General features: G+C 36.6%; 2 protein-coding genes across 5 annotated transcripts; one reads left to right on the forward strand and one right to left on the reverse strand.

The window, feature by feature from the left end:
• Window positions 1-2,208: 2,208 nt before the first annotated feature.
• TOMM20L (translocase of outer mitochondrial membrane 20 like) lies at window positions 2,209-19,961 on the forward strand. The gene is given in 7 exon segments (XM_016128990.2): window positions 2,209-2,316; window positions 5,214-5,415; window positions 6,358-6,750; window positions 6,873-6,916; window positions 11,522-11,603; window positions 14,785-14,927; window positions 15,893-19,961. Coding segments are annotated over 7 exon segments (1,026 nt in total). The 3' UTR covers window positions 15,947-19,961.
• On the reverse strand, window positions 15,578-24,744 carry TIMM9 (translocase of inner mitochondrial membrane 9). 4 transcript variants are annotated; one of them, XM_016128994.2, is made up of 6 exons: window positions 24,603-24,744; window positions 24,195-24,382; window positions 21,563-21,693; window positions 17,972-18,036; window positions 17,511-17,606; window positions 15,578-16,534 (listed from the first exon to the last, which is right to left on the reverse strand). In XM_016128994.2, exons 4-6 carry the CDS (start codon window positions 18,008-18,010, stop codon window positions 16,400-16,402), a joined length of 270 nt encoding a protein of 89 aa, XP_015984480.1. In that variant the 5' UTR covers window positions 18,011-18,036; window positions 21,563-21,693; window positions 24,195-24,382; window positions 24,603-24,744; the 3' UTR covers window positions 15,578-16,399. The 4 variants fall into 4 exon arrangements, with proteins under 4 accessions (XP_015984480.1, XP_015984478.1, XP_015984479.1 ...); XM_016128992.2 differs by having other exon boundaries at window positions 21,605-21,693; window positions 24,603-24,743; XM_016128993.2 differs by having other exon boundaries at window positions 21,605-21,693; window positions 24,195-24,298; window positions 24,603-24,733.
• Window positions 24,745-24,755: the final 11 nt, after the last annotated feature.

Raw genomic sequence — 24,755 nt, forward strand, 5'->3', positions numbered from 1 at the left:
CTCAGCAGCTACTTTTCCATGAAGCTTTTGCTGACTTCTCACCACCACCAGAATATCATCCTCTTTTATGCTCTGATAGCATTTTCAATCTGTATTATTTTCCTTGACAACTCACCTTGTATTATGTTTACTTACACATTTCTTTCTACCCTATTAGATGTTTAGTTCCTTATGTACTTCTTGGTCACAGTTGTATCCCACAAAGTGCCTGGTCTAGCATCTAACACACAGTAAAGATGGTCAGAAATTACGTTTACTTAAGTTGAGAAAAATTGCTTTCGAATTGCTATTGTTTCTGTTTTTTACAGGTGATACTTATGTACAAAGCCAGACATTTAAAATTTGTTTCAGGATTCTTTTCAAAAAGGGATGATGTTAAAATATCGTTTGAAAAATGTAAAATAGACATGTTTAACAGTTTAATCCCCAACTTAAACTATTCTTAAACTGAGTTATTTTTCCTTCTCTCCCTGTTTCTTCTTCCTGCTTCCATTACTTTCCTGTGGTTACACACAGATTTTTATCTCATTACAGGAAGAATATGCGATGGCATTTATCATTCGTGAGGGCTGAAAAACTCTTATGGAGTTTGCACTAGTGGAGAATTTTTAACAAATATGTGTTTAGTGTTTTCAGAGTACAAATGTTTTTCAGTCCTTTACAGTTTATTACAAAATCAAATGATGCTTTTCTTGTTGAGAGGCACAAAAAACCTTTTCCGGAATTTGTGGTTAACTTATGAAGCTATATTCATTTTGTAATCTGTATCATGCAAAATTCATTTTGAAAAGTTCTATTGTGAAAAGCTTAAGGAACTTCCACATAAATATGACAAATGATTATTCTGCACATGTAATTTGATTTCTTCTCAAGGCAAAGTTACATTTAACAAGACAGTCTGATTCAAGAGTGTCACTAGTTTAGGCTTGCCAGATTTAGCAAATAAAAATACAAGACCCAGTTAAATTTGAATTTCAGATAACCAGCAATTTTTTTTAGTATAAGTATGTCCTATGTAAAATGTATTTACCTGAAATTCCGATTTAACTGGGCATCCTATATTTTGTCTGTAAACCCTACAACTAGTTTCTTTTCTGTTATATTCTTTTCTGACATATTTATCATCCTCCAGAGGACCTTTTTCTTGCTCTCTGATAGAAGATGACAAACTGCTGATGTTTCTCTTGGTTTCCGAGTAGGAATGTGTCTGGGCAGTCCCATAAGTGATTCGTAGAATTAACCACTTCCTTGATGTAGTCATGGTCTCTAAGACTGGTCCTGTAATAGCTAAGCTTTGACAAAATCGTTGTGAATCCACTCAGATTTAACTGCTAGTGGTTCCTTTGATGGGTACCTTTCCCACTCAGTGCTAACTGCTCTTGAATTCTCTTTGATCCTATCCAAACCTGCTTTCAAATAAAAACCTAAATTAATCTGACTGTATTAAATTAAAAACTTTATTAGACATTTAATAATTATGAATAAAGCCACTATAAATATTCACATATAAAGGTTTTTGCGTGGATATGTTTTCATTTCTCTCGGGTAAACAACTAGGAGAAAGGTTGCTGGATTATATGACTGTACCATTTTGCACCCCCACCAGCAATACACAATAATTCCAATTGTACTACATCCGTGTCAGCACTAGATACTGTCAGTTGGTTATTTTTTCTTTAGCCATTCAAATAGTTCCACAGTAGTATTTCAAAGGTGCTTTTAATTTGTATTTTCTTAATGATGTCACACAGATTTTTAATGTAGCAATCTCAGATGTTGGCAAATATGTAAAGAAATGGGAACTCATGCACTGCTAGTGCAAGTGTAAATTAATACATCTATTTTGGATTTGACGATACCTAGTAAAGATGAATGTGAACACTCCCTTTGACCCAACAGTTCCATATACCCCAGAGAAAATCTACTGTATACGTTCAAGAAGTCTTATATTAGACTAGTACTTGCAGCATGGTTTTATATTGACAAAAAAAAAAAAATTTATGCCCATCAGTAGAAGAATAAACAATTTGTGGTGTAATAACTGCAGTGCTACAGAGCAGTTAAAAATGGACTAGAGCTAAATATATATCAATGTGGATAAACAAGTGAAAAGAGCAAGTTGCCAAGTGATAAGTACATTTCTATAAAAGTTGAAAATGCAAAACAATATAATACATTGGTTTTGTATATGTATCCATAAGTAAAAACATGAGCGTGGATGAGGAACACCAAATTCTGGACTGGCTTTCCCTGGAGGAGAGGAATGGGTTTGAGGAGGGCATACAGAGGGGCATCTGTTCCTGCCTCCAGAATAACGTAAGGCAAATATGGCAATGCCAGGATTTGATAAACTGGGCATTGATCACATTATTCTCAATCATTTACTATGTTTGACATATTTCATAATTGGGGGAAAAAATATACCCAATGAGTTGTTTCACAATAAAATGAAGATAACTGGTAGAACCGAGTAATCTATCAGTGAATCAAGGTCAATTCATACCATCTCAACCTCATGAAAGAAGCATTGCTATTTTGTTTTAACACATTAAAAAACAGGTTCCTGATGGTCAAGGGAATAGTATATGACAGAATTAGGACTCCAGCCCATTTCTTCTGATCTCCAAGTCTAGCATTTGTTCCATAACATCAGTGCTGTCTTAAAGCTTCTACTCCGTAGAGGCAATGGTTGCATTCTTACTGAAGACTGAATTCCCTGGCCAGAACCCTTCATTCAAAACTCAACAGTAAAAAAAAAAAACCCAGAAAACCAAAAAACAAATAATGCAATTAAAAAAAATAGACTAAAGATTGGAACATACACTTCACCAAAGAAGATAAATAGCAAATAAGCACATATATATGGTATTCATCAAGAGAATGAGAAAACTAGCCATCAACTGGAGAAAATATGAGACACATCTGATAAAAGACCCTGTTTCTGTCTGTTCAGGCTGCTGGAACAAAAGTACCATAAACTGAGCAGCTTATAAACAAACACTTCTGGAGGCTAGGATGCTCTATGGAGCTTCTTTTATAAAAATACTAATCTGAATCACGAGGGCTCCACCCTTATGACTTAATTATTTCCCCAAATCCCCGCTCCTAATACCATTAGGGGTTAAGATTTCAACATTTGAATTTGGGGAGGAGGGGGTGAGGAGAGGGAGGGAAACAAACATTCAGACCATACCAGACTGTTATCCAAAATATACCAAAAAATAAAAATAAAAACCTTAAAATTCAGCAATAAGGAAACCACCCAGTTTAAAAATGGGCTAAAGACCTTAACACACTTCATCAAGATATACAAGTTAGTATATGAAAAGATGTTCCACATCATGTCATCAAGGAAATGGAAATTAAAACAAGGAGACACCACTACATACCTATTAGAATGCAAAAATTCAAAACACTGACAACATCCAATGCTGGTGATAACTTGCGACAACAGGAATTCTCATTCCTTTTTGGTATGAGTGCAAAAATGGTACAGGCACTTCAGAAGACAATTTGGATGTCTTAAGTTTCTTACAAAACTAAACTTACTCTTATATGTGATCCATTGAACACTATTCTTAGTTTATTGAAATGAGTTGAAAACTTATGCCCACCCTAAAACCTGCACACAGATCTTTATAGCCTCTTTATTCATAACTACCAAAACTTGAAAGCAACCAAAATGTCCCTTCAGTGGGTAGATGAGTAAACTGTGGTACATCTAGACAATGGGACATTATTCAGCACTAAGAAATAAGCTATCAAGTCATGAAAAGAAGGATGAAACTTTATATAAATATTATATAAACCAGTCTGAAAAGACTACATACTATGTGATTCCAAGTATATGACATTCTGGAAAAGGCAAAATTGTGGAGACAATAAAAAGATCAGGGTTTGGGAAAGGTAGGGATGAAAAGATGTAGCACTGAATTTTTAGGGCAGCAAAACTATTCTGTGTATTATAATGATGGATACATGTTATACATTTGTCAAAACCATTATGTATTTGTACAATATCATGAGTGAACCTTAATGTAAACTATAGACTTTGGGTGATAATGATGTGTGAATGTAGGCTCATCAATTATAATATGCCATTCTAAGATTTTAGTAGTAGGGAGGTTGTACGTGTCTGGGATCAGGGGGTCTGTGGAGACCCTCTCTACTTTCCACTCAATTTTGCTGTGCAAAATTTTTTTAAAAAAACACTTTAAAAAACCACATTTTAAAAACGGTGTTTCATGATGCCTAATGTTATTAGGCATCAGGAAAATGCAAGATAAAACCACAGTGAGAATCCACAGCATGCCTACTAAAATGTTAAAATTTAAAAGGTTGACCATACCAAATGTTGGAAATGATATAGAGGAACTGGAACTTTCATATACTGTTGGTAGGACTGTAAAAGGGTATAACCATTTTGGAAAAATGTTTGATAGTTTCTTAAAAAAAATAAACATGCTTTTACCATATGACCCAGCCATGTCACCTTTAGATATTAACAGGAAAGATGGGTCCATATAAAGACTTAGATACAAATGTTTATGCAGCTTTATTTGTAATAGCCCCAAACTGGAAGCAATCCAAGTGTCCATCAACATATGAATGGTTCAACTTATGTAGTATAGCCATAAAATGGAATATTTACCAATAAAAATGAAGTGCTGATAAAACGACATGGATGAATCTCAAAATAATTTTATTGAGTGAAAGAAGCTAGACAATGAGAGTACATACTGTATGATTCCATTTATAAAATCTTCAAAATACAAACTATAGTGACAGAAATCAGGGGATGGGGGGACGGTGGGGAAGAAAGGGTGGAATAAAGGATTAAAAAGAGACCTGAGGAAACTGGGAGATGATGGGTGTAATTACTAATTTGATTTTGATGATGGTTTTATGGATATATACATGTCAAAATGCATCAAATTATAATACTTTTAAAATATGTAAGTTACACCTAGGCAGCCCAGATGCTGTAGGTATATAAATAAGTAAATATTATGTATCAATTACACTTCAATAAAGCTGTTTAAAAGAAGGAGACCTATGCTTTTGGGACAATTGTCAATGCTACCTCAGTTTGGAAAATTACCAAAGGTTTGTAGGAATTTTGATCACCAAATTTGCAAGAGTGGTGTCTATATTTGAGAAAATTTACTTACCATAGAAACTTGTTTGAAAAATTTTGAATTTCTTTCCCACAGGGTCTCTGTGGCAATTTCAACTTGAGTAATCTGTTTCTTTCTAATTGCTGTAATAATTCTCCAACCTTACATGTCACTGTTTATTTTGTACCTGGAACACCCACCTCGCTCTACAGTTTACCTGGCCTTATCCCTCTCCATGTACTGCAGGGACCTACTATGAGGTCAGTGGAAATGAAGCGTGGGAGGGGGCGGAAAGGAGGTAGAGTGGTTTTATTAGGAGCCAAGAACAGTCAGCCTAGACAAAGATCATTTGGAGCTAAGCTAAATCCAACACCAAGATTCTGAACCAAAAATCCACTCCCAGATCCCAGTAACACTGGATTCTGATGATGTCCTCTCTTCTGTTTGTGTTTACAATCAAGTTTTGACAATAGCCCAAGTTCCCAGCTAGAAGACTGGGTTGTCATAGGAAGAAACATATAGCACTCAATAAAACAATTATATTTAACTTACACCCACTAACTCTTAATTGTGAGGGCATGGGCTGCTTCTCAGCCTCATTGATAGTCACAGCAGTGATGGACACCTTGATATTCACACCCTAGTAAGATCAGTAAATCCTAAAGAGCAGTTGAATAACCTAACAAAAAAGATAAATTAGTGCTTTAGGTCCTTACCTAGCTTATCCTTCTCTTCAGCTTAGTATAAAAATCAAAGCTTTGGTATTTGAAGTAAAGTCTCACCTGCACTCTTTCTGCTGTTTGCCGAATAAGGCAAATAACAGGAAGAAAAGCATCTAGGCTAGTATTATGGGTCTTTCAGAGCTGGTTTTGCTCTGGGACCTTTGGCTGTCACACTCAGCCCAGCAAATTAATGTGTTGTTTTGTTTTGTTTTCAGGCTACTTGTTATTACTTCAAAATTCCTCCTTCCTCCTGCTATTGAGCTAAGATAGTTGGGGACTTTGGACTGCTAGGTCCTTTAAGGTGACAACGCAGACCAGGTTGGGGAGTATGGGCTAGTGTTCAGGTGCTCGGTGGGCAGTGCTGTGAACTAGGAGATGACTAAAGTAACCTTATAATTGCAGGGGAAGGAACAGATGCCTAAGGAGGATCCACTTACCCAGCTAACTAGATTCCAGACATACCGTGATTTGCCTGAATGGGTGTCGCAGGCATAGGGACAGGGGTGTGTTTGGGTAAGTGAAGTTCAGAATTTAGAGTGCGACAGACCTGGGTTCCAAGAGAGCTCCGCCGCTCGGTGGCGGTGAGACCTCTCACACACGCCCTCTGGGACGCGCGGTTTCCTCCTCTGTCCGCGGGCAGCGGTGCGGGGCATCGACGCACACGAAGGCCCGCGGTCGGGATGGGCGCCGCGCCGACGCCCCCTGCCGGCCCGCCCGGCCGCCCGCGCTCGGCGGCCCGCGCCCAACGCCCGGCTCCTGCGACGCCCGCGGCCGGATGCCCTGCGTCCGCTCCTTCCTCGGCCTCCTGGCGGCCCTAGCGGCCTGCGGCGCCGTCGCCTTCCTGGGCTACTGTGTTTACTTCGACCGCAAGCGGCGGGAAGACCCCGCGTTCAAGCGCCGCCTGCGGGACAGTGAGTCGGAGGCGGCAGAGGCGCGGCGGGGCCGGACGGGGCCAGGCGGGCGGGGCGGGCCCACTGGGCGAGGCTGGCTTCGGGATGGCTCCTAACCAGCACGTGCCACTCTGTGTTTGCAGAAAGAAGAGCTCGGCAGCAAAAGGCTGAGAGACCGTGCGCCCAGGTGAAGTGCTTTAGCGACGCCGAGGTGGCGTTATAGTGAGTAACTTCCCCGCCCATTGCGATCCGGCTCCGGGTTCCTGGCTGGCTCCTGAGCAGGCGCGTCTGATCACCTGCCCTTGCCCCGCTTATGTTCGTTCGGTTCAGGTTTAGTTTTTAATGTCGCTTACAAATGGAAAGAAAGGAAAACCATCTGGGGTTATGAAAAGGCAACCATACAATACAGGCGCTTCTTTTAATTGAAAGAAGGCAAAGAAGACTTTCCCCTACCAGAGCTGTGCCAAACACTTAAAAACCCAGGCCCGGCCACAATGGCTCATGGAAGTGCTCCTACACCGCCCACTTCTGTCCTTTAGGGCCTTTCTTCTAGCTCAGAAGCAGAACATATTCTCTTTTTCTCCAAAGAAGAATTTAATTAATCATTTTTAAAGATATTAATCACAGTCATCTTGGTGATGGGCCCAACTTAACTCACATCGGCTCTAAAACTGCTACAGAGAGTTCTTTGGTTCTATGAATTTTCAGGAAGAATTAAGTCTTAACGTTTAATTATGCAGTTGGTCAACCAACACCTACTTGAAAGCCTCCTATGTGTGAAGATCATCCTAGCTATGGCAGAGATTGGCAATAAGGGAAGAATAACACCCATGTAACAAGAGCTTAGAGGAGGAAGATCATTTCAGGGCAGAATTATCATGGAGTTTATTCTACTTTACCTATTGCTGCTTTAAGCATAATGGCTTAAAACAGTATCTCTTTTGCTTTTGAATTTGCAATTTGAGCAGGGTTGGGTGGGGTTAGCTCTTTCTGATGCACTCAACTTCATGCAGGTTGACTCCAGAGCTAGGAGCTGGGTCATCTGAAGGCTCACTCCCTTACATGTTGGGCAGTTGATGATGGCTGTCCACTTTGCTGGGACTGTTGGCTAGAACACCTACACATGCCCTCTCCATGTGACATGGTCTTTCTCACAGTATGGTGGTTGTGTCCCAAGGGGCAAGTATGTGTTTGTGTTTGTGCGTGTGCCCATGTGTGCGTGTGTGCTCACGCAGGCCACTTCTGTAGTGTTACAGCCTGCTCAGTTTCAAGGGGAGAGGAAATAGAATCCACTTCTTGATAGGGGAGGCAAGGTCCTGGAAGTGCAGGTGGGACCGGAAATATTGCAGTGGCTGTTTTTGAAACGTGGAGTACTTCACAGAAGACTTTGAAGGAGAGGTGGCACTGAACTGAGCCTGGAAGGATTTGTTAAATGTGGGTCATGGTTTCAGGGGAAACAACATTCAGGTCAGAGGGAACTGCACTGTACATAAATGTGCAAAGTGGAGGATCTGCCAGGCCCATTCGGTAGACCACTTTGACAAAGGAGTCACGTGGGGAGGTAAGGTTGGAGAGCAAAGTAGAGGTTGCATTAAGCTTTGAGTCTAGGATAAGGAATTCAGATTCAATGGGGGGAATTACTGACCATTTCTGAGCAGGCATTTTTTAAAAAGAAGGAAAGAAAAAAAAATGTTTTAGGCTAGACTGATCAGGCAGCTTGCTGTGTGCTGGGTAGATTGGAGGAAAGGACAAGTTATTGCAGCTGTACAGTTGAGAGGTCATAAAAGTCCTGAACTGCAGTGCTGTCACTGGTGATAAGAGATGTGAGATAAATTGTCAAAGAAGAATAGACAGTTCATGCTGATGGATTAAAAGGTCATGGAGAAGCAGAAGTCAAAGAGATTTCTGGGATTTCAAGATGGAGACTCTTAGAGCAGTGGTCCCCAACCATTTTGGCGCCAGGGACTGGTGCTCCCATGAGAATCTAATGCCTGATGATCTGAGGTGGAGCTGAGGCTATGATGCTAGCTGTGGGGAGTGGCTGCAAAAAGAGATGAAGCTATGTTCGCTAGTCTGCTGCTCACCTCCTGCTGTGTGGCCCGGTTCCTAACAGGCCAAGGACTGGTACCTGACAGGGGCAGAGCCTGGTTCAGCTCCATGTCCCCCTCCTTCATTGCTCTTATCTGTGCTTGTAGTTATATAGTATATGTGATTATTTGATTAATGCTACTATTTTTTAGAGTAAGCTCTGTAAAGGCAGACCTCGTCTGCATTTTTTGTTTTTTTGTTTTTGTTTTTTACTCTCCATTGTCTCTTTAGTGCCTAGTAGGCAGAGGAAAACAGTTTGTGCAGAGGCACAGACCACAATATTCCACTATTTAAAGAGTGTTGTGGCCAGAGAGATAGCTAAGTGGTAGTTTGATATCTTATTGTGGAGAGCTTCGAATGCCAAACTGGAAAGTTTTGATACTTTTCTATTATGGTGGATAATGATGGTGACTTTATTTCAGAGAATGAGTGCTTTTTTTCTTTTCGGAGGATAGGGTAAAGGAGGGAAGTTGAAAAAGACAGGAAAATCAGTCAGTGGCAATCCAGCTGGGAAATAATGAAGATCTGAATTATTTCAAATGAGGAAGAGGCAGAAGTAGGATTTTTCAAACGTTCTTTTATATAATCCTCATGAAAACTCTAGTCTTCTAATTTTATAGTCAAGTAAAGTAAGGCACAGAGAGATGTCTCTTCCCACATCTTCTAGGATCTCTTCCCACAGGCCTTTTTTTTTTTTTTTTTTTTCCTAACTATGGTCCATGGATCATCTGTGTTAGATTTATCTGTGGGGTTTGTTAAAATATCGAGTAGGTACCAGAAGTTCTGATTTGAAAGGGCAGGTGTAGACCGAGGGCTATGGGGCAGGATTCTCAGTCTTCAGAATTTCTCAGAATCACCTGAGGAGCTTGTCAATATTCCTCGGCCCTGCTCTTAGAGATTGATTCAGTAGGTCTGGGTGGAGCCTAAGAAACTGCAGTTCTAATAGTTCCTTCAGCTGATTCTTTGTGAAACACTGCCCTCAGATTCTGCACTGTTCCTTCATCTCCCTGGAATTCCTTCTCTTTTCTCCAAGTGATCTCAAGTGTACTTGCTCTAGACCCAGGGTCCCGAATTTCATCTACTAGCCTGATTATTTCCTAGATGCTTTATTGGCATCTCATCTTAGCATGTTCGTAAATAAATCTATCATCTCATCCATTGCCACTGCACCTCCTCTGATTTTCTCATGATACTGTGACCCTGACTCCTTTTACTTAAATATCGACCCCATCCTCCACAGACAGTCCCCAATTCTTGTTTTTCTATGCTCTACCTCATATCTTATTTCCTTTTTATTTCCACTGCTTCCACACTACTTCAGGCTTTTATTACCGTTTACCTAGGCTATTGTAATAATTTCCTAGCTTGTCTCCCTGCCTCTCTTATACCGTCAGAGTAAATACCTTCTAAACTGTAGCTCTGAATATGGAACTCTTTGCAGTAGCTCCCTACTCTGCAGGTGAAAGACCAGCCCTCTTAGCTTGGTACCACTGCCGTCCACAGGTGCATTCTGTATTGACAACCTTATTTTACTAAGGGTTGGGGATAATATATGTAAAGTTCTTAGCCCATAGCTGGCCTTCAGTAATTGGTAATTATCATTGTTGCTACATTCACCCTCTCATAATCCAGCTGAATAAAGATCACTTGATTTTTTTGCCTGCAATTTTGCATTGCTTCATCAGACTTTCACTGAGCTTCTTTCTTCACATCTCAATTGCTGTCTTTTTTTCTGAGACACTTTCTCTGATTCCCCAAATAGATTTAATGTCTCTGTATAGAGGACATTAGACTTCATTGTTAATGTTTTATGAAGTCTAATAACACATTGTTAATGTGTTATTAATCTTATGCATCCTTGTCCTTTCCCTTAGTTGGACTCTGGGTTCCTTGGGGATGGGCACAGGGGACTTGGTCTCCTTCCCTTTCCAGCTTTTTCTAGAGTGAACTGCTGTCACTAGTGCTCACTAAATATCTGTCTAATGAAACCTGTGGTTGTTAGCAAGCATTAGGACGTTTGCCAGTAAAAGCGTAGAATATGATCCTAATTCCCAGATTCATTCCATTTTAAACAAACACAATGCACCTCCCACTCCTCCCTCCCCCGTCTACCCCACCAGATATACAGACTGAAGCTAAAGTGACTGGCAGTGGAGTTAATAGTTAATATTTTGGGTAGGGATTGGCCACTCTACCTTTAAAGACTAGCCCTGTCTATGGTGCCAGAGATGCCGGCACCCAGTGACCTTTCACCTTCATGAAGCAGGCTGCAGCAAACAACAGCAACCTTCTGAACAACACCCACTGCCCTGCCAACCCCACACCACGCCCTTTGCCAAAATCAATAAACGATGTTAATACCCTAGGCAAGAAAATAGTTTTGCAACATAAAAAGCTACCTTTGTTATATAGTTAACTACAGTAGGACTTCTGCTTTGTGTACTTAGCTGAGTAAAATACAGATGAGTTATTATAAGCACTGTAACCTAACTTGACTATGCCGTGTATTTTTTATTGCCTGAAACCGAACTCCATTTTAAGAAATTGGTTTAAATATTTATAAAGAACAGCTGAATTAGTCATACTTTAGATTTTGAGACTTGGTTCAAAGTGTGCTTTTTAAAGTAAAAATTAAATAATTTTGATCAGTAACCAAATCTCTTACATTCATTACTTATTATTAAATATTTTGTGAATCTTTTAGTTGTGGGATCCAGCAAAAAATGAAAAATTGCAAGAACTTTTTCTGCAAGAGGTACAAATGGGAGAACTTTGGTTATCTAGAGGTAAGAATATAAACATTCTTCTGTAAGCAGCTGTTAATGATAATTTATGTTTAAGAATATTCATCGATTGTTATTTGTATGTCAAATGATTTTACCAGCTAGGTGTGTTAACCAACTTACTTCAGTTTAAAGAGAAACTTTCCTAGCATTTTCACTCCATCACGCTGCCCAGTTCCAGTGGTTATAGTGTTCTAGTTTATGTTCCAGTCTTGGAAGTGGGCAGATGGAGAAACAAAGCCAGATACAAGAACACCTCCCTTACTGTCAAGTAAAATTCTAAGTAAATGAATTTTACAAATGACTATTTGCATTAATCAAAATGTAAAAAAAAAAAAAAAAATTCCTGCCTTCTTAGAGTATCCTTAATACTTTTTGATAAAATCATTTCGAATGATCATTCTTGTTCTAATATAGTGATGCCTGTAGCTATTTTGCACTTAATGGTCCTGACCTGTATTTTGAATTATAATTTTTCCCCATTTAATTCCAGATAGATTTAAGAAAACTTCAAAATACTGTCAGGTAAAATGATGGTAGATAATATCGGTATTACAGAAGTATGTATGTAATAATCATGTTTTTATTTTGATGATAAACCTTGTAAAGGAAAAAAATTATTTTGAGGTTTTTTATGTAAAGGATAAATGATGTTGCTGGATAAATGAGCATTACACCCATTTATGTATCTTTTTCCAAACGTTGCAAATGCCTTTGCATATCACAGTACCTGTACCTGTTTTTCCTTCTTTTTATTGTCCTTTTAAAAAAGATTTTGCTTTTCAACCTGCATTTAAGAGGGTAGCATCCTTCAGGATTTATAAAAACAAAGAGCAAGTCCAGATCATAGCAATACCCAAATTTTTTACTTTATTCAGTGGCTGAATACCATGATAAAGTTTTTGAGAAATTAATATTGCAGAATTCAAAATCATTGCACATTAATCATAATTTGAAATGTTAGCATTTTATTCTTTACTAATCTTTTAGGTAGTTTTATAAGTGGACTAAAATCTGTTAAATATTAATGACAAAATGAAGGTAGAACTTAAATGATATAAAAAGGAATGATTTTACACAAGGTAATGAAGTATAACCTTTAAGGACTTTCATTTGCACAGGCCTACCAATTTCATATTCATAATTTTATATTCTTTTTCTTAAACAGGAACCCCCAAATTATATAAACTGGGGCCTCATAAAATCTGGATTAATCCCTAGATATAGGTAGTCCCTAGAGATAGGAACAATTAAAACAGAACCTTTCAGCTTTAACATTTATTGATTACAATAGTATAAATATGGCAATTTCTGAATATTAAAAGAAAAAACACTTTATTACATTGTATTTTTATTCACTGTTTAAGAGCTATCATGTAATAGTTTAGACGTGAGATAAATGTTAGATATTGAGATGATTTAAAAAATTGAAAATTTGTGGCTTTAAGTTTTTCTCTCTCATAATGGTAACATTATTTCTGTGAATCTTTAAACTGATTAACTAGCCCTTTAAGGGTTATGTACTTATACTATATTTTATTTATAATGCAGTTCTCAATCTTGGTTGCTTAGTTTTTAAATCCCCATCAAACCCCAAATGAATTAAATCAGCATCTCTGGGGGTGGGACTCAAGAAGCATCAGTATTTTTTAAACCTCCCTAGGTTGTTACAATGTAAATCCTATGTTGAGAACCAGTAATCTAAAGCAATAATTTTTCACCTGGTTTTCTGCAATCTTTTTCAGTTTTCTCCACTCCCCTCTGTTGCTGACACCAATTTTCATTAGTTTGCTCTCAGTATAGTTTTGTAATCATCTCAATTGTAATTATGCTGATATGGGACCACAGAGCCAGTAATTTTGATTGAAATTTTAATTAGCTGATTTGATTGAATTTATTGGATGATTTAATTGACCCTGATTACTGGTTTTGTATCACGTTAGCTCCATCAACTTAAGAGCAGGCATTATTATATTTTTTTTCTTTAAAAGGATTAATACAAAGTATTTTGACTTAATATACCATTTTCTCAAATCTGTAATTTTATTAAAATAAACCTTTTAGTAAGTATTTCATCTAAGAAATGTCCTTTAAATGCCTAAGAAAAGTTACTAAAAACTCAGCAATGAAAATTTCTTATGTCGAAAACATAAAATTAGGTGTCTATAGACATAAACCTTGTCTTAAAACCTACATCATATTGACAAGGCTTGCTTCGTCTATGTGTCTAAGTTAGGTCATGTCTTTCTCATAGTTTTTCAGTTTAATACAAATCTTTGGAAAGCATTTTTTTTTTGGTCCACCATACACATCTTCATAGGGCCATATATTTCAACCAACAAATGGAAAATTCATTTGTTCTTAAGAATCTAATGTCATATTTAAATGTAGAGAAATATATTTTATTTCCTACCTAGTTATATTAAAACTTGTTATTATGTAACACTCGAAAAGAGGCAGCACAATGCTGTCTCAAAGTTCAGATTAGGTTCTGTGACTAATTCTGACATTAGCTCTGAAATCTTAATTTTACTGATCTTTGCCTCAGTTTCCTAAAGCAAGAGTGAGACTAAGTGATTCCATGTTCTCACTTAAACAGAAATTCCGATTAATTCTAATTAATTAATTCTGATTAATTCCACTCGTCACAGATTTTCATCCTTAATTACTTTACAGCCAATCATCCTAAAACTCATTTTAAAAGTTCAGAAATCTTATTTTCTTTTCCCGGATCTATAGTTCATGCCACACTAAATTGTTTCAACTCTGACAATAGAAACTATTTTTAAAAAGCATCATTTAACGAGATGTTTCATCTATAATATTTTATCAGTCAAATTTGTAAAGATAACCTACCTCATGTCAATAACAGAACACCTTTAAAAAGACTCAGTACAGCCCACCCTCCCACGGACATACCCAAATTGCAGAGCATGGACATTTCCAAAACAAGAAAACTTTAAAACAGTGAGGGTACTCTTACTGTAATTTAGGTCATAAAGTTAGTCACATTTCACCTTTACCACAGTGAATCTACTTGGCAGTTCAAGATTTCCCCTCACCTTTCTACACTTTGAGACTTGTTTATGTAGTCTTTAGCTTGATATGTTTTATGTTTTAATTCTTGATGCTTTTTTTGTAATCTATAGAACTTTAAAATTTTGCTCTAAACTTATTGTTTCAGGAGAGCACAGAATGGGGGTTGAACATCTCAGCAATGCTCTTTTAGTGTGTGGGCAACCACAAGAACTTCTGAAGGTTTTTAAACACACTCTCCCTCCCAACGTATTTGAGATGCTGTTACACAAAATTCCCCTTATTTGCCAGGTAAGCACATATTTAATTATTTTTGTAAAATGAAAAGGATAACTAACCAGGTTAGGCTTGATTACATAGAAATAGCAAAGTATGTGTGTGAATGGCCCTAAGTAAAATGAGTAAAATCTCTTTATTTTTGGTTGCTTTTCTGGCCTTAAGATAAAACAAGCCAATTCTTTCATGTTCTTTGACTATAATGAATTATATGTTTTGTTATGTAGTATACATTTTTCAAGTTTCATTTTAAAGATAGCATTGTTCATATTTTGTCTTTGTATGTTCAAAGATATCAGTTATTGATTGTAAACTCAGCAGAGGCCTTTAAATTAAATGGTATTGTTAGTTAAAAGACCTAATGTTTAAAAATTAGATGTAATATAGAAAACAGCAAACTACCAAAGTAGAATACTGCTACTTTCCATTAATTAATATGGCAAAACATAGAAATCACTTTGGTAAGTTTAAACCTATGGGATAATTAGTATTCTCTTAGGTACAAGTTTAGGTTAGTATCAAATGAAATCTAGTTGTAAGCTAATTTATTTATAGGTATTATTCCATTTACATTTATCAAACTGCTTGATATGCTTATGCATCAACTAGAATTTCCTGAAAATGCTTGGATTTGTTTTCAGATTCATTTCATCATAAGACATTACTTTACCTTTGGTTCACGGTTTATTATACAAATCACATGTCGCCACTGAGAATACACTGTGTATTATTGGTCTGACTCAGAATCATTCATATTGATTCTCAGCTTTTGAACAAAACACAAAACAACAGACTCCACTAGAGCATAGCAGTCAGCTCTTAAACATTCCCATGCTAGTCTCAGATCGGTTGTTTCCTGAAATATATAAAAATGTAGCTAGAATAAGAATGTGTAATGCCCACCCTGACACAAGAAGGGCGGCAAGAAAATGATCGTGCATTGAAATGATCAGCAAATAACTATTTTATGTATTTACCAGCAATTTGAGGCAGACATGAATGAACAGGAATGCTTGGAGGATGATCCTGATTGAAAATATTTCAACGTATCCACAGTCCAGTCAGAATACTATGGTACTATATAGTATAAACAACTGCTCAGTGATACTTCAATTTATTTTACTTTTAGTAATAAAAATTTTTTTCTATCTCATACATGATTGAACACATATTTTGCTCTAAAATTAACAGTCACAATTGAAGAAACAATGGTTTATTTTTCTAATCAAGTGGCTAAGCTGCTGAATCTTAAGGCCTCAACAAATGTTGTATCTTACTATTTTCATTGAACAATAAGACCTTCTATTTTGATTATTCCTGGTAAACAGCAATTTTGTTTCTCCAGTGGTTTCCATTTGCCAAACAGTCATGACAGATGGTTTAACATGGTGGATACCGCTTTCAGGGGATTCTATCAGATGAATCCTCATTTCCAGTGCAACAGCTGTTGGCAATCTTTCATGGAAAGTCCATCCATCGGGACTGCTCTATCGTGGTTGGCCAAGGAGCCCTGCTTTGGCTGCCAGGGCTTCGTTCTGCTGAATATGATATTCTTGAAATCTCATGGATATTCTTTGTGTCATTTTTAAATATTTCTGTAAGCAATGTTCTGAACAGGTGGTCTAGAAATAAAAAAAGATCAAAGAGGCAACACAAAAATCTTAATTTTAAAAAATGCATATATTCTAAAAGAACAACCAGTAGGTACCTTTTCTTTTTGACTATATCTGAGAATTAATTAGTATTAATGAATTCCATGTGACCATAGCTTTCAATTGTTAATACAAGAACTAAAAGATTTTGAATGCCTACGAGTTTGCAGGCACTAAGAACAATGGTAAGTAAGTCCCTGCCATCTGGACTAGATTTTCTGCAGATATGTCTTAATAACTGAAAGCCCACATTCCTATCCCTTTATTCTGATTGTTAAAATGTAGACCCAGTAGCAAGTTTGTTCCTTGTTAATAGGAAACTCCATTCTTAACATTAATTCTCAACCTTTTACTTTTTACCAAGAAGAATATTACATTTAGCAGCTATTAAACTTTGTCATTTATTTAATAAGTACTTATTCATTGCAGGTTACATGTTGAACTTTTGGCATGAATGTTCATCAGTATCTTCTACTGGAAGAAGTTTTATCACTTTGAGCCAATATATAAAGGCTTGGTGGTATTGAAAGTTATGATTTCCAAAAGGACTGGATTTTTAGAAAACACCTATGTAAAATAAGCCATTAGAATTCAAGCTCTGCTTTTCTCAAAGTTAATCTGAGTTCTCAGGATCAGATAGAAAAGCCATGTCAGGTTTCTCTAGCCAGGCCATCTTGACTGAAAGCTAATTAGTAGTATTTACTACAGTACGATAACTCAGCCAGCCTTAGGCATCTTCTCTAAAAAGTCTGCCTTGGTTCAATGTGACTGTCATATTAAATGTCACCATTAAACTAGATGTCCGTGGCTGCTTCAGTTTCTCCAAGCAATGGAACATAAAAGGTAGCTGAAATTCCTGTAATAACTAGGAGTAAGCAAAATGCTTAGGAGGATCCCACTGATATTGTTTATGATGAGCTTAAGAGTATTTTTAGAATTTTCTTACCTCTTCAGGTTTTACTTCTCTTGTTGTGAAGTCTTTAACACAGTCCAAAAAACAAGTTTCTGTAAGTTTATTGTAGGTTCCAAGAAATTCCTTAAACTACAAACACATCAGAAAGTTCTTTAATATTTGTTTTTTAAAATAAAATGTTTTGAAACTAATTACTGATGTTTTTTACTTAGGCAAAATATCCTGTAATACTAGAAATCAAAGGTTCTTTTGCTAACTTAAATGGGTATAATATGACCTATGTAATATGAGCTATAAAATATAGTGAAATTTTCTCATTAAACATTTATTCTTTCCTGGATTATCTGTCAAATTATCTGCTTTGTTGTTTAATACCCATTTTGGGGAATGGAATTCAAACAGTTATGTTGTGAGATTGCTGACTGACATGGTTGCATCCAGTAAGTGCCTTTAAGTTTTTGCAAAATGCTTTTTCCTTAATTATAAAGCCTTACCTGTTTTATCTGATCAGACTCTGGCATTTGTGCCGCCATATTCTTTTGGTACGTCTATTAGTCACCTGTTTTAAAAATTTAAAAAGTTTATTAATCTGTGAACAAATGTTTTTAGGCTAGCTGAAGAGTTAGGTAATCAAAACTAGAAAAGTTTATGAAATAGAACTGAAACAAGTCTATCTGAAGTTATTAATATTTTATAAGTATCTAATCATGTATATAATTATAAATATCTAACCACATCATTAATGACAACAAAGAACCATAAAATTTAGGATGAAAAATTTTAATGCTAGCTATGGGACCCAAAGACCCTGTCTACTTAAATCTCCAGGTTTAAGGCAATTTGCTCTTCTACCTTGTAAAAAGGCAGTACCATTTACAATCACTCAAAAAGAAAAAAAAAAAAACAATTTAGGAGCAAATCTAACAAAGCATGTATAGTACTTATATGCTGTAATCTACAAAATGCTGATGAAAGCAATCCAAGACCTAAATATATGGAGAGACATATTATGGATTGGAAAACATTCATGGATTAGAAGACTGAACATAATAAGGATTGTCAATTTTCCCAAAGCTGATAGACAGGCTTAATGCAATGCCTATTAAAATTCCAGTAAGGTTTCTTGAAAATACAGACAAGATTATTTTTAAATTTATATGGAAAGTAAAGGGACTAGAATAGCTAAAACAAATTTGAAAAAAAGAATAAAGTGGGAGGAATTAATCTACCTGATTTCAAGACTATATTATATAGCTACGGTAACCAATACTATGTGGTATTAGTGGAATGGCAAACACATAGATCAACAAAACAAAATAGAGAACTCAGAAATAGAATCACACAAATGTGCCCGACTGGTTTTTGATAAACGTGCAAAAGCAATTAAGGTGAAGGCAGGATAAGCTTTTTAACAAATGGTGCTGGAACAATTGTACATCCATAAGCAAAAAATGCAACCTCAAACTCAGTCTTTCAACATATACAAAAATTAATTCAAAATGAACATTTAGGACAAAGAGTTCTTAGACCTGACATCAAAAGCAGACTACATAGCTGACAAAGAACTACTAAATAGAAAGTCTCAAAATTAACAATAAAAGCACAATCCAATTAGAAAATGGCAAATGACATTAAAAGGCATTTTACGTAAGAGAAAGCACAGATGGCAAATAGGCACATAAAAAGATATTCTATAATATTACCCTGTTAGGCAAACAAAAACACAATGCTAGAGCATTACACACTTTATTAGAATGGCTAAATTAAAAAATATATAGTGACGGTACCAAATGCTAGTGAGGATGTGGAAAACTGGATCACTCTGACACTCCTAGTAATAATGTAAAATCATATAGTCACTCTGGTAAAGCAGTGTCTTACAAAATTAAACATATAACACATGACCCAGCAACTGCATTCCTGGTCATTTATTAAGAGAAGTGAAAAGTTATGTTCACATAAAAACCTGCATGTGAATGTTTATAGAAATTTTTTCATAACAGTAAAAGAACTGGAAACAATGCAGATGTTCTTAAATTGGTGAATGGTCAAACTGGTACACCATACCTGAATACTACTCAGCAATTAAAAGGAATGAGGTATTAAAGACACACAATAGCTGGATGAATCTCTGAAGAATTAGTGAAAAAAAATCCCAAAAGGTAACATACTGTGTTTCCTGAATTAACAAAATTACAGAAATAGAGAGCATATTAATGCTTGCCAGGGTTTAAGTAGGGGTAGGGGTAGGAGGGAAAAGGGTGTTGCTATAAAAAGGCAACATGAGAGAATTTTGTAACAGAAATGTTCTGTATCTTGACTGTATCCATATCATTACCCTGCTTGCAATGTTGTACTATAGTTTTTTAAGCTGTTACCATTGTGGAAAACTGGGTATATGGCACTAGGGATCTCTTTATTTTTTTGTTATAACTGCATATAAATCTAAATAATATCAAATAAAAAGCTTAATAAAAAAGAAAACAATGAAGCTGTCTAACTTTCTAATTCCTGCCAAAGAACAAGATGCATTACTGTAAATGTTAGTAAATGTTCAAAACTAGAATTCTTTTGGCTTCCTATTCAGAAAACAGCCCCAAAAGATCCCAGAACTGGTAAGATAACTTTTGTGGAAATAGGTATTAAATGAGACCCATTGTTTTGTGGAAAAAATACAAGGGCAATAAAACTATGCATTAAGGAACTTAGTTTACCAACAGGCTCTAACTGAAAGCACAAAAGGGCATCCATGAAACCCTAACCTTTTGAATTGCTGAGCTGTACAGTATACCTGCTGTACTTCAGGAGGGCATGCAGCAAACTGGATTTTCTACAGCTCACACCAAAAAAGAAAACAGATCTGATTTCCTTACTTATAACATCTTAGAAATTTACATATTTGCTAATTCTAATGCCAAAATGTTTTTTCCCTATTGCTATCCTTTTATTTCAGGTTAAAATTCATATAACTTTTTCAAAAAGAGGTCACAAGCAGAAAGTATGAAATCTTTAAATGTTCTGTAAGCTTTAGACTGGTAACACTGTGCTGAATCTATCCCACTTGCCCCTTAATATACAACTCACAGTGACGAATGATGGTTATTTGATAAGACACAGATGAGCGCCTCAATGGTATTAGTATGATTTTTTTTATTTAAAATCATTCTATTGGTGTTGTCTTTTAATATCCAGTCCTTATTAGTATATAGTTCCTCCTTAAAAATGAAATAAAGTTTATCATAAAATATAATCTTTTTCTTGAGAATTTGGAAAATAAAGAGAAATAGCTCTACTACTCAAAGACTACTATGTTAATATTATGGTTTCCTTTTCTCTAGAATTATTCAATTTTAATTCAATTATTCAATTTTATTGTTCATTTATCTTCCCAAACCTATAACCAAACTTAACAGCAATTTTCTTAAGTCTTCCTAAATTTCTAGAGCTCTTCTCTGTAGTCATCAATACAGGCATACCTCATTTTTTTTTTTTTTTTTGGTGTGCCTCATTTTATTATGCTTTGCTTTATTGTGCTTCACAGACGTTGAGTTGTTTTACAAATTGAAGGCAAGACTCTTCACCAACAAAAAGACTGACTCTATTGCAGTGGTTTGGAACTGAACCTGCAATATCTCTGAGGTATGCCTGTATCAAGTTTATGGTATACATAACTGTAGGCAACTGTTCCTAGAAAATATTGAAGATGATTACTTAAATAAATGATTTGCAAATTTAATTGCTATTTGGTGTCTTCTAAGTCTTTCAGCATTCTACTTTGTAGTTATTTAGTGATAAATTATGCTGACTGACAAACACCAACAGCCAAGCAAACCACCTGATGGTGGGAACAGGTTGCAGCAATATGGCTGCCCTTTTATTTGGTCTTAGTTTTCCAGATATTATATCAAATGTTTGTTATCGTGCAGGCAAACTCGAACCAGAGGTTACCTTCTGATTACATCCCTGAAACCTGGAGATAGAATGGAAGGGATAAGAATTCCAAAATCTCTGGATTAGATCTCGGGAATGATTATAACAATGCTGTTATTTTTGTGCCAAAGAAAATATATCATAAAACCAGAGACCTTAAGAGTAAAGGGAGATTGTATCAGTCATCAAGCTCAAACCTTTTCTGATGCATGAGTTTTTTTTCTGTTCTGGCAAAGCAGTTGTCCAACCTTTGCTTGATTGTCTCCAGTGAGGCCTGATTTCTTACCTGAAAAATGAGGGGATTACAAATGACTGTGTGATGGAGGCCTCTATAAGCTGTAATAGTCTAGTCAATGAAATCTAAACTTCTGTTGGCTAAATCATTTTTTCAAAAGCCTCTTCCTTAGATGTACTGTGGTGATCATTTTGCAATATATATAAATATGGAACCATGTTGTACACCTGAAACATAATGTTGTGTGTCAATTATATCTCAATAAGGAAAAAGTAAAAAGAAAAAAGCTTCTTCTTTTTCGATAGGTGAAATTAGTTCCCTCAATCTATTCTGAGGTTAAAAAATCCTTAGCATGCTATGCTATTATATATATTAAAAATAATAATAACCTCCTTATCTTTCCAGGTAGTATGTTCAGGTGAATATCACAAGGACAATTTTCAGAAATTTCTGAATATTAAAAATAAATAGACTAACCAGGATGTGATGGGGGAGATGTCCTCCATGTTTTTGAAGAATCATATACAGATTTGTACCAGGCCTGGAGCCAAATTTGTAATTCTGTTCAAATTTAGCTTACGGTAAATGATTCTTCTGATGTCCTTGGCCTCTATCAGTAGTCTGGTACCTGCATAACTGGTACTGGTAATTGGTAATCTTGTGATTGAGGCAAGGACCTGAATGGATCATAAAACCACTGAATGGTAGGTTGTTGGGAAACAATATATCCATGATCTCAAAGCATCTCCATATGTTACTTATGTTACTTATCGCAAAAGGAAAACTGTCTTTTTATTTGGAAAGATTTAGCAGTCATCATCTTAACCAAGTGATTATACCTAGCATTATGAACACAATAGACACAGACAGCTTCACTAAATCCATATTGTGGATTTTCCTAATTATTTCCCCATGATCTGAGTCAGATCATGGGGAAATAATTAGGAAAATCCACAATATGGAACAAGTTGTAAGATTAGACTGGTCTTCTAAAAATCAAAAGGGACAGAGAGCTAGCTGTTCTAGTTAGGAGACTAAAAGTCATGACAGCTAAACACAATGTGTGAACTTTGGATCCTGAATCAAAAAAGAAACATTTTTGAATTAAAAAGACATTTTTGGGGTAATTGGAGAGATCTGAATGTGTTAACATTTTAGGTGTGATAATCTTATCCTGGTTATGTAATAGATTGTTCTTGAGATACATGCTGAAGAATTAGGGTTTGAGGTCTGCAACTTACTTACAAATGGTTCAGCAAAAGAAAAAAAAAAGTGTATATATGTATAGAGAGAGTGGGAGACAGCAAATAAGTAAAAATGTTAACAATTAAAACAATAACAAAAGAAAACAATCTCATGAGCCATGTGTTTTGTTTGTTTGTTTGTTTGTTTCAGGGCTATCAGTGTCTTTTATTTGATAAGTCAGATGTTTGAACTGATCTGAACTTGTTCAGTTGATATAATTTAATAGGATTCTACCACATATCCCTTTAACTTTAGATTATTTGTAGCAGGTTTAGGAAGTTATGTCTGATGAACTGGCAATCATTAATCAGAGCAAAAATACTTTTGAAAGATCACTGCATACTGCCTTTGAGTTTAAAGGCTGGCTTCAAGGCCTAAAGGATGCTCATTTGAGTACTGTACTAGAGGAGGCAAGAATACTTGGGTTTGGACCCCAGCTCTGATATATATTAAAAGGGTTGTAAGACCCAAATCAAGTCATTTGTTCATTGTAATGAGTGCCTATGCTCACACCTTAAGAGACCTAAGAAGGGAAAGGTTACTTTTTCTTTCACATTTAAGTTACACCTAAAAAGAAGAGCGTTAAATCATCTCGAGTCTCTTACACCTGTGACATTGTCATTCTATCTTTTAATTCACCTATATTCTACAACAAATTTCGAACAAGCACATACGTAAAAGCCCAGTAATGAAAAATGGAAATGTAACTGAAATAAGAAATAATTTGCAAGGAATAATTAAAAGGTTATCCAAAGCTGAGACCTTAAGTTCCCTTTTAATTCTAGGATTTCTTCTTTGAAAGCTGACAGATGGGATGTAAAAATAAAATTTATTTAGCTTTTACATCAGATTACATTTTTTGCTTTCTTTTCTTTTTTTAAAGCCTCTAGTAATGCATAAAGGGAAACGTCTAATTAGTGCGTCTTCAAAAATGAGCATATCAGATAAGGGGTACTGGCCTCGACATTGTGTCTACAAAGGATTTTTCAGTTAACCGAGGGTCTCCTGCCTGTTAGCTCAAGGTCGAAGCGTGGATGGATGCCTTGTCTAACTCACTGTCCCAGGACTAGACCCTGATTCTTCAAACCCAGTTTGGGGGTGCCTCAAATTACGACCCTTGCGCAGTGACACGGTCGCTAGGTCCCAAAACTGCACTGGGGATAGATGACGCATTGCCCTCCGCAGCCCCCCATAGCCCCACGTATGTGCCGCGGCCTCATTCAGAGACCTGCCACCTTTCCGAAGCGTAGCCTGCCGCCCCCCGCCCGGGAACCCGGGATTCTGAGGGCAGAGAAAAGACATCATACTTAAGCACAGGCTCTCGCTTCCGAGAACAGCACAGGCTTGGGGGGCTGCGCTGCCAGTCGAGTTCGGGGGCGGAGAGTCGGGGTCACGGCGGGTGCCAAAGCCGCTGGATGGAAGAGAACACGTGGGAGAGACAATGTCAAATAGCCCTTAGATCCTTCGACGCCGATTCGTTATAATGCGGGGGACTCTAGAGAAAAAAGTCGACATCATGATATAATTCTAAAACACCCTAAAAATTACTTTCTGTGATTGTCTCTTTAGACATTGCTTTCTATTCCTGACTTCCTCGCCAACAATAACACGAAACTGTCCAAACGTTTTGTAAAACTAATTTACTTAATTCGCGTCTCTAACGGTCTTCGGGAACTACATCGTAAAGAGTTCCTAATAAAAGCGAGTAGTATTACCCGTTAAGTCGGAGCTCTGCAGTTCTTCGATGAATCTCTCGGGTTTTATTCACTATTTAAGTCTTGTGGGGTAACGTACTGCCTTAAAAATAATCACGCCCGTTTTAGCCTTTTGTGTTGGGAGTTTGTTTCCACCCGGAAAGAAATGGTGGA

This window comes from Rousettus aegyptiacus, unplaced genomic scaffold (assembly GCF_014176215.1).
Source record: "Rousettus aegyptiacus isolate mRouAeg1 unplaced genomic scaffold, mRouAeg1.p scaffold_m13_p_3, whole genome shotgun sequence".
Taxonomy (NCBI): Eukaryota; Metazoa; Chordata; class Mammalia; order Chiroptera; family Pteropodidae; genus Rousettus; species Rousettus aegyptiacus.

Excerpts from the sequence above, each read along its gene's own strand:
- TIMM9 (XM_016128996.2), bottom strand. The coding sequence starts at position 18,010 with ATGGCGGCACAAATGCCAGAGTCTGATCAGATAAAACAG. Across the intron at positions 17,607-17,971 it reads AGTCTGATCAGATAAAACAG|TTTAAGGAATTTCTTGGAAC; the intron begins GTAAGGCTTTAT and ends ATGTGTTTGTAG. Across the intron at positions 16,535-17,510 it reads GAGAAGTAAAACCTGAAGAG|ACCACCTGTTCAGAACATTG; the intron begins GTAAGAAAATTC and ends TTTTATTTCTAG.